This window comes from Lolium rigidum, chromosome 1 (assembly GCF_022539505.1).
Source record: "Lolium rigidum isolate FL_2022 chromosome 1, APGP_CSIRO_Lrig_0.1, whole genome shotgun sequence".
Classification (NCBI taxonomy): Eukaryota; Viridiplantae; Streptophyta; class Magnoliopsida; order Poales; family Poaceae; genus Lolium; species Lolium rigidum.
In genome coordinates, this window is record NC_061508.1 from 224,326,897 (window position 1) to 224,337,560 (window position 10,664).

The 10,664-nt window shown below is 41.7% G+C and overlaps 1 protein-coding gene across 2 annotated transcripts; it reads left to right on the forward strand.

Annotated features, from left to right (window-relative positions):
- Nucleotides 1-9,164: 9,164 nt before the first annotated feature.
- Nucleotides 9,165-9,932, forward strand: LOC124683230 (glycine-rich cell wall structural protein 2-like). Of its 2 annotated transcripts, none has more exons than XM_047217790.1 (2): nt 9,165-9,264; nt 9,439-9,932. In XM_047217790.1, the coding sequence occupies exons 1-2, from the start codon at nt 9,165-9,167 to the stop codon at nt 9,930-9,932; spliced, it is 594 nt and encodes a 197-aa protein (XP_047073746.1). The 2 variants fall into 2 exon arrangements, with proteins under 2 accessions (XP_047073746.1, XP_047073747.1); XM_047217791.1 differs by having other exon boundaries at nt 9,469-9,932.
- Nucleotides 9,933-10,664: the final 732 nt, after the last annotated feature.

Consider the following 10,664-nt stretch of genomic DNA (forward strand, 5'->3'; position numbering starts at 1 on the left):
ATATGGTTTCAAGACGAATGATCAAATGACTTAAGGGTTGCCTGTCAGCGAGATTCTTCCACTGCCGGCGTAATTGTAGGTACTTCCCATGACATCCATTGACGGGACCACCAGAGGCCTTTGAGATCCAAGAGTTAAGAACTTTTCCATCCCATAGCTCTTGTCTTATTGATTCTCTAGTGATGAGACTACTACATAGATTTTTAAGTCTTTCAAAGGCTGAAATCATGCATATATATTTTGGTTTGTGTGACACTAATAGTTAGTTGCTGTCACATCTGCTTTTCTGAAGTGTAACATTCCAACCATTATCGGCTAAATGGAATGGAGTTAACCAGTCTAACCAAACAAGTTATTGTTGTCTCATGTGTCCCTCCTCATCTCTCGTACGGCATGAATGCAACAACATTTTCCTTATAATGAGTTTTTAACACATTCCCTACAACCGAGAACCTTATCACGCATATTACACAATGTTGGGCCGAACGGCCCATAACGCCATCTCTTTGTCAACTGATTTAGGGTTTTCTCTGAAACGCTTATAAATACATCATCTTCTGATGAACAGACTCCCCCCCCATCTCGCGCCGCCGACTTCCCCATTCTATCCAATATATGTCCACCTTGTCTCGGTCCACCTCTTTTACTTGTGCGGAGATCATATTTGAGGGAAATAATCTAGACACCGATCTTATTTTCCACATCTTAAAATCAGCTAGATCTGTTAGTTTATCATGGATGTGCTTCGTCGGTGCAAGCGACGCCGTGGCCGAAAGCACAAGGTGAACAAACACAGGGGTGATCATGTCGGCAACTAGATCAATGAGTTCAAGGTGAGCACACATGTTGTAGATCAAACCATTGATAATGAGATTTCTGATTGCAAGATGCGCAAGAACGTGTTGGATTAGCCCGCTCATGTCCATGGAACGGAGTTAAAGCCCGATGTCGCCTCGATCCACTTGAGAAATAATAACAAATTTGGTATGTTCCCTCCGTTCTTCTTGATCAAATACTTAATTTTATGATCTTTTTTTTTCAAGTGCAATTGCATGTTTTAATACGTATAATGGATTCCTTAGATACATCAAAATAATCGCCACAAACTTCAATGTAAGATTACGTGATTTATCTTTTTACTCCATTTCCACTGTCTTGATCCTAAAATATCACATGTCTAATGTTTCATTTGTGGGTAGTTGGCGCACCCACTCTAGTCTATGTCATGTCTATCCACATAGGCCCAAGTAACAATTGGGCAGCTTAAGGTCCATAAAAACATAATGATAGCATAAGATAAATGGAAAATCTAAAGGTGGCACTGCAATAAATGGAAAATCTAAAGGTGGCACTGCAATAAATAGAGGCCATAAAGATGGAAAGAAATAAATAAAATCTGGCTATATGGTGCTGCATAGGGGTGGAATCGAGCCGAATTCAGTGAAATCGACAAGTACTAGAGAGCTTATAAAGAGTGTATGTATTAATGGATGGATCCTTTTTGATCCGTTCTTAGGAAGGTTTTAAAAAAAATCTCGAATTACGTCGTGATCTCTTTGCCCATTAATTAGAGGAAATTTATTGTCTTATATTTCTGGATCCGCATTTATTGCAGCAATCTAAATAATGGGCTGCTGCAATGAATGCGGATTCAAAAATGGAAGACAGTAAATTTCCTTGCCCATTATTTAGAGGAAATTTACAATCTTCCATTTTCTGGATCTGCATTTATTGCAGAACTCTAAATAATGGGCGGCTGCAATGAATGCGGATCCAGAAATAGAAGATAGTAAATTTACTCTAATTAATGGGCAAAGAGATAACGGCGTAATCCGAGAAGATTTTTTAAAATCTTCCTAAGAATCGTATCAAAAAGATCCCACCATTAATAGATACACTCTTTATAAGCTGTCTAGTAGACTTGTCCATTTCACTTAATTCAGATCGTTCACTTAATTCGAGAAGATTTTTTAAAATCTTCCTAAGAATCGTATCAAAAAGATCCTGCCATTAATATATACACTATTTATAAGCTGTCTAGTAGACAGTAAATTTTCTTGCCCATTATTTAGAGGAAATTTATAATCTTCCATTTCTGGATCTGCATTTATTGCAGCACTCTAAATAATGGGCGGCTGTAATGAATGCGGATCCAGAAATAGAAGATAGTAAATTTCCTCTAATTAATGGGCAAAGAGATAACAGCGTAATCCGAGAAGATTTTTTAAAATCTTCCTAAGAATCGTATCAAAAAGATCTCGCCATTAATAGATACACTCTTTATAAGTTGTCTAGTAGACTTGTCCATTTCACTTAATTCAGATCGTTCGTGGAGGCGTCGGCTGTTCGAATATTTTGTTAGTTGGGAACCATGTCGGCGGCTCATGATCCAGGCAAGGGTGTGATTGAGGCAGATGCCCACGACGATGAGCACGCGGCCCCGCTGCAGACCTTCTCCAATAGGTTTGCTGCAGACATGAGCCAGCCGCAGCCGCAGGCGAAGCGCGGCCGCCCGCGCAAGTACGTCGACCCAAGCGTTGCCATGCCGATGCCGCTGGCTATCGTGCCGGCACGACATCCAACTAATGACGTCCTGCGGCCACCAGTGATGCCGCTGCCGGTGCCGCCACCCCCACCACCACCCGTCAAGAAGAGGAGGGTCCAGGCGCAGAGGTCCACGGCCACCAAGAAGACGGCGGCAGGTATGTAGTACTACTAGTTCTGATAGGATAGTATGTAACAGCTAACGCATGCATGAGCATTTAGTTCAGATACCCGAAATTTCAGGTGAGTAATTTAGGCTGGTCATAGTGCATAGTATCATATATACTAGTATCATGCATATGATACTTGTCTATGATACTATCTCTATAGTGGGTGGTATTATAGTGTAGTATCATAAACTTGTAAATTTATTATTTTGTAGAATCCCAATGTAAATCTATGTACAAGATCTATTTGGTATTTACTTTTCTCGTAACGTGCGCTATGATACAGTATCTACCTATGTTACTCTAATAATATCTCTCCTCATTAATTAGATGCCATATCATCATTTTTGTGGGCCTAGGATGCATGATACTACCTATAATACTAGCACTATGGCCAGCCTTAGTAACAGGTTGTGGTAACTGCCGGCAAACAGTAAATTTGGTAATAATGACGACCTTGAAGAAACACTTTGAATACTACAATCATGCGTGATGTGTTTTCTCTTTCATTCTAGATCACAACACTTGAATGCTATCATCAGTTTTCCAGCACTACGTTCAGAGCTTTCTGAATTTTAATGGATGTTGTTTTCAGTGTTATCAGGTGTCATTGGAATGAATCATGAGGTTATCACAGTCGAAGTTGGAGAGGTAAACTGTCCCACTCGCTTACGATGTACCTAGAGACATAATATTACTAGTGTACTACAAGATTACAGTATGCATATAACATATTATCTGAGTGAGATTTTTAATTTTGGTCAAATAAATACGCTGATGAAGTTCTATCATTATGGAGCAAAGTTGTTCAGATGCAACACTTTGAGAGATGTATTTACATATTCCGCGCTTGAATTGTTTTAATAGTTTCATTGGATGGTCCTTCTTGCTCTTAATATTAAAGCTCGGGCTTAGTAAGAAATACTTAACCTTTCACGTATTCTTTAATTACATGTCAACATATTTAATAGTTATTTAAAAAACAGAAAAATCTTATGTGCCTGAGGCATGGGTAATGGGTTATATCATAATTTTTTTCTAAACCGGACTATAGCACCATTCCATTACTTACATCACAGAAATACAAGACCTTTACAAGTACTCCAGATCTCCAACTAGGGGGCGGAAAATAAAGAAGTGAATGCACTAACCATAAATATATTCTTCATACTCAACCATTCATGGGATAATTAGTACTTCAGTTTTTTCGTGATGATCGTATATTTTATTATAATCATATATTTTCCATAGGCTCTCATGATTTCATCTTTTATTTTGTATATATTTTCCATATGCTCTGTTCTACCAAAGCTTGTGCTTGTTGTGTTGTAAATACTAACAAAGGATCCATGATTGCAGGATGTAGCTATGAAAATCATGCCCCTTTTTAGGAATGGATGGGTAACTTGTATACTGTCTGCCCATGGAGCTTTATCCAATGTGACACTGCGTCAAGGAGGTTCTTCTGCTGACACAGCTAATTATCAGGTTTGGTCCATTTTTTTTAGCTTGGAATGCACTTGAAATCAATATTTTCTCATAAATTTCGACCATAAAGAAAAAATAAATGTTAGATACTAGTTAGAGAAATTTATTATTTCCTTTTATGACCTATCGAAACAAAACATATCATTTTTTTGTTCTACCTCATTTCGAAATGAATTGTTGCGGTCTAGCCTATATATTTGCATCAGTTTCGAATAATATCTTAACTATTTTTATTCAATATGTAGGGTTATTTTGAGATGCTCTCATTGTCCGGCTCGTATCAACCATCAGAGACTGATGGAATGAGCAGCGGCACAGCTGGACTCAGTGTTTCACTTGCTAGTCTGGATGGCCATATTTTTGGTGGCCGAGTGGCAGGACCTTTGACCGCAGCTTCGCCTGTTCAGGTAACCCAGTTTTACTTCGTTCAAAAAAAAGGTAACCGAGTTTTACTTGATGAGCATGCTTTAAACAGTCAAATTATGGTGTTTACACCATATATGTTGATAGATTCTGTACTTCTTGGATCTTGCTCTGTTTGTTAAGTTAAAGATTATTTGCTTAGTGTTTTTGGGAAACCATGACAAATTAGTGTTTTGCCATATAATCTACAATGTTATACTATCCCCTTCGTAAAATTGTTGTGTCAATCTTGTTCTGATTGGTCTTACTTAAGAGCTGCCATCATGTGACGAAGACGAAACATACATGTATATTTCAAGTGGATCTTCTGCTTTCCACTAATGGTTTGTGTTATTGTACTAATGCTCAGGTGGTCGTTGGAAGGTTTCAAGTGGATGAGAACAAGAAGCTCAACCAGGCTGCCACCGGTGGCGTTCCAGGTGCTAGCAGTTCTACACCAAGAGGTGCTCTGAATGGGTCCTCTGGAAGTGCACAAAATTAGAGTGACACTTGCTCATTCAACACCAGCAGCCACCCCCAGTATTCCATGAAACTGAAATCCAGATGAATCTACAGTTCTGTAGGAAGCCTTCCTAAAAGAACTTGTAGTTTTCGTGCTTCGGTTAGTATTGCCAGATTAGGCTTTTGTAATACCAGTCACCTCTATCTTAGCTTTTCGTTCCAAGGTCTCTCATGATGCTTGGAGTTTCGCACCAACCTCGCTACAAATACTTAGTTTTTCGCTCCTAGTTGTTTACCCGTTCGCTCCAAATGCTTAGCTTTTTGCTACTAGCTCCAGATGCTCCGCTTTTGTTCCTTGCTCCATGTTAGACGATAACTATCAGAATTTATTTCTTTTGTTGGATAGACCCTGGATGTGGTCTAGTTAAATCATGTTGTAACAGGATGGATGCTTTGTCATATTCTGTTTTTTTTCTATAATCAGTACTCATGAATTTTGCTTATGAAATATTGCATGGTTATATTGCGCACATCCGGCCAGTAGTAAACGTGGGAACTTCAATGGTTGTGTTCCTTTATTAGCTAAGGGAAATGGAAATTTCTCAGTGGCAATAGCAGGTAGCAGCTAGACAACTCCTCCCAAGTCCAAAGTAGTCTCAATTGTGTTCCAAAAACATTCTGTCCCGAATTGCGGGTTTCAGTTCACAAGTTGGTAAGGTAACGAGTGCTTGAAGTACTAACCTAGCTAGTATACACTTGTAGCATTTTTTACGCAAAACATGGTATTCCAACAAAATAAGCGGTACTTCCTTCCGTTCACAATTAGTTCGCATTCTAGGTTTAGTCAAAATCATATTTTGTAAATTTTAACTAAATGTTTTGAAAAATATATCTACATTCACAATGTAAAAGCTATAGCATTAGAATGAACATAAGCCATATTTTTATATTATATGCATTTGATATTATGATTATTGATTTTTTCCTATATTTCTGGTCAAACTTGATAAAGTTTAACTTCAAAAAAAACTCAGAACCAGAACTAAATAAAAACAGAGGATGTATCTAATGACTAGCCATTGACCACAGACCAAGCATGCGAAGACGGACAAATGTGCAGGAAAATCACACCAACCGAGGGAATGAGCTAGTGACCATATATTGAATTACTGCGCATTTTACGATTAAATGACCAAAGTGAGTAAATCAGACAAGAATTTTACTTTTGCCATGCCTGTTAGTTCGGTATCTTGGATTTTTCAAACTATTGCAAGAACCAGCCAGCAGCACCTCTCAGAGATGTAAGGGCATCTCCAACGGAGCGACGTATTTCGGACACCTAAATTGTTCGCGCGTGTCCGTATGTGTCGGTCTGCAGATGCGAAAAGGTCCATTTTTGTCCGCGCGTTCATTTGCATCTGGGGGTGCCTCCAGCGGACCGACACATTTTTCTACTACTTTTTTTTTCCTCTTCTCCATTTATAAACATAGTTCCAAACATTACACAAACTAATACATATTGGGAACATGGTTTTACACAAACTAATACATAACTGGAAACATGGTTTACACAAACTAATACATAGTTTGAAACATGATTTACACAAATTAGAACATTGCAAAATGAGAAAACGTAACTAGTGTTGGTTCCGTATGTTCGCTGCCAAGAAAGAACACTCTCGGGCACACTCAATCACCTAAATTGGAAAATCCAGCTGGTAATTATAGCACTGTTGTTTTCTCCAAGGGAGGACATACGGAAACCGCCACTTGTGGCTTAAATTGGCTCGTGACCATATTCGCTGCAAAGAAAGAACACTCTAACAGTTCTAACTATCGGTGTCCGAGCCGGACTCGCCGGTGTGGTAGTGCCTGCGGTAGGATGTGTCGTCGAACACCTTGACGATCATCACGCCTTCCCCCTCGTAGAGGAAGGTGAGCTAGCAGTCGGGCTCGAGCGCGAGGTCACGGGCGAACTTGTCCCACCCCGTGTGCATGTACATCTTGCACTGCCCGTCGAACAAGATCTCGACAGGCCACCGGTAGAAGTTGCAGCTGGCCTCCCGTAGCTGCAACTGGGCCAGCTCGACGCCATGGACGAACTCGACGAACTTGCCCGGGAGCCGCTTGATGCCGAGGGGGTCGTCGTCGATGCGGAGGAGGAACTCGAAGCAGCGCTCCTCCTGCGAAGACGAGGAGGGCGCAGGCGACGGCGACCGTGGGGCTGTAGCCGGTCCACCTCGGCGGCCCCAGCTCCGGCACCGGGGGCGCCCAGGCCCGTGGTCTCGACCGCCTCGCCGGCCACCTGGACCCGCCATGGATTTCCTCGCGGGGCTGGCTGCGTCGCAGGAAGAGCTAGGCGGCGCTACGGTGGAGCTCGTGGCGTCTAGGGTTTGTGTGGAGGAGTGGATGAGGAAGAAGAGCGCGCGCTCTCTTTATATAGGCTGAAGGTAGGCGACAGGCGCGGGACGCGTGGCATCGCCATTACTGCGTTGGCGGAGGTGGGCTGCGGCCGCTCAGCAGGCGAGGCATTGCCATTACCGTGGCGCAGACTGCCGAAGCAACGCAGCGGCGCCAGTCGCTGGCGCGCCTGAGAAGACGCATCGAGCCAGGGTCGCTGCCAGAGACGCATCAGAGACGCATATTTGGGCCAGGTTTGTGTCGCCGCGGACGGCCCGGTCACTTTACGTCGCCCCGCTAGAGCAGGGACCCGACGCATATTTCGACCCAGCGAACCCAAACGGACGCTGCGTCGCCCCGTTGGAGATGCCCTAACACTCGAGCATCTTTAAACATCCATAGGAATTTTGAGCTTCTGAATTCTGAGGAGAATTTTCTCTAAAGGCCCTTTGAACATGGGACTGGGGTTGCAACGTTCATACTGAATGCATCTTTTTTTTGCAGTAATACAGAATGCGCTTGCATGGCCTGGTTTCCTAGGAATTTTTTTTAGCATTCAAATGCACTTTCACTCTATCACTACTCCGTACTTGATCTCATATTTTCAGTTCATAAAAAACTGTGTGTTTATTTTCTGCACATTCAAAGGCTTTATGACATGGTTTTTCTATTCTTGCGTTATATAATTTCTGCAATCTTTTTTTTTACAAATGGGTGCAAGTCAAATAAACTGTAGTGGCAAAGTGACGTGACATCGAACGCATCCATTGATGATTTGGTCGGCCATTTTATGGATAACGCACAGCTAGCATCGGCGTAAGCGGTCGCGTACGTCATGTACGTATAAAATTGAATTTCATGGCGAGTTGAGCCAATAGCAGCAAGCTGTAAATGGTAGAAAACATTTACTAGCTTAGCTTCTCATCTTTGGATATGAAATGTATATATATTGTTGTTTTTACAAAGATTGCCTCCAATTAATTTCTTCAGTTGTGCCGATCGATAGACCTACACTACACACCACGTATCTGTACACTTACCCTTTCATTTGAAATACACACCTTTCACAGCAATTATCTAGTTTTATTTCTGCACTGCAACATACTCTCCCTCCGTCCCAAAATGTAAGGTGTCTAAAGGTTAGTCAAAAGTCAATGCTTTTTAAGTTTGACCAAATTTATAATCAAAAATATAAAAATTTACAATACTAAACCAACATGAATAGATTCACTATAAAGTATATTTTCTTAATATGTCCATTTGATATTGTAGATGTAAATATATTTTTCTGATTATTTAGTCAAAATTAGTAAAGTTTGACTTTTGGCCAATCCTTATACGCCTTACATTTTGGGATACAGGGAGTATGTCGCAATTGAATCAGTCAGTGCGATATAGACCAATCGACGAATCCGATAACTAATCGATGGACGAAGGTCAATGCCCCGCTCTAACGGGATCCAAATCAAGCCTGATAATGAGATACTAACAGAGTGCGGATATCTCGGCTAACAGCCAACTGTTATCAGTACTTGCAGTTATTGGAGGTTGAAATTTTTGCTCGCACCCATTAACTCAAATGATAGGCATAGCTAGCGTGCATGCATGCCTTGCCTCTTCTATAAATACTGGCAGCTCTAGCATCGATATCATCTCATCCCAAGCTAGCTTGCTATTACACGATCAAACTGATCATCAAAAATGGCTATCAAGTCCCCCCTTCTGCTCGGTGTCGTACTAGTCTCGCTCATGCTTATCTCGGAGGATATGGCAGATGCTCGAGAGCTTACTGAAGCCAAAGGTTCTCTATCTCTCTCTCCATTATATTAGGAAGAGCTGTTAGAAAAAAATTAGTTTAGCGAACTGAACAGGATAAATTAGTCGACACAGGTTATGATACTCGTTTATCGTATATATACATGGATATACAATACCACATTTTATTCACTAGAGAATTGTATATATATACATGCAGAGTCCGAGGATAAAAATTTAAAACCTGCAGGAGGGCCGGGCCTCAAGGACGAGAAGTTGGGAGGTGGCTACCAACATGGTGGAGGATACGAAAACGGTGGAGGGTATGGCAATGGTGGGGGATACGGAAATGGCGGAGGGTATGTGTATGGTGGTGGATACCAACATGGTGGTGGATATGGAAACTATGGTCGAGGATATGGAAATGGTGGTGGATACCATCACGGTGGAGGATACGGAAACTATGGTGGTGGGTATGGTGGAGGATATGGAAACTATGGGCACGGTGGAGGTTATGGGCCTGGCTATGGTGGTGGAGGCTATGGACCTGGATATGGTGGAGGGCATGGTCATTCAGGCAATGGTGGATATGGCGGAAATTATGGTGGAGGTTACGGTGGTGGTGCCGGATATGGTGGAGGTGGCGGATACGGCAGCGGGTACGGTGGTGGTGGAGGTTATGGTGGAGGATCGGGTGGCGCTGGCTATCCTTAAAGTGGACATGGGGTGCAACAGGAGGTCGCAATGGTTTACACTAAAGAACCAACTATATATGTGTATGTTTTTTTTTTAAATAAGGCATGTGTGTTGATATGTAATGGGCTTGCATAAATGATGGTCCTTATGCTCACATATATAGGAGCAAGGTTCGTAAGAGTGAGAAATCGATTGGTCCAGAAGCAAGCCGGCCTTGTGTCGGCTTCTATGTGTGCAAGAGAAGGTATCTTTAGATTGCAAGTGTTTAGTTCCTTGAGTATTGATTGTTAATAATAAATTTATTAACGGACTAATGTATTCATCAAGCGTGTCATAGTCGAATACAAAATGAAGTTTAAGCCAAAGTTCGTCGATACAAAAGAAGGTTTAAGAAATGAATCTTGAGGATCTTGTCTTGACTCTTATAATATATTTTGAAATTTTAATTTAGGTCAAGAGTAGTTGTTAATAAGGTCCCTTTTACCGACATAGTGTAACTATTTTCTAAAATGGGGTAAGCCGCTGCACCGATTGATACATGTGGGCATTTTAATGCGCCAACCAAAAATTACACGTCATGGATCACATGCAAGGCCGGCTCTAGCCTAGGGCAAGTAGTGCAACGGCCTGAGGCCCATCCAGAGGCCCATCCAATACAGGGGCTCAAACCTGCTATGTACTGTATATGGCATAGTACAAGGGAAAAAAAGGTCCATATTTTGATGTATCGCACAGCAAGGTCAGGCGTCC

Coding starts and splice junctions, on each gene's coding strand:
- LOC124683230 (XM_047217790.1), top strand. CDS start 9,165: ATGGCTATCAAGTCCCCCCTTCTGCTCGGTGTCGTACTAGTCTCGCTC. Junction 9,265..9,438: donor AGAGCTTACTGAAGCCAAAG/GTTCTCTATCTC, acceptor ATATACATGCAG/AGTCCGAGGATAAAAATTTA.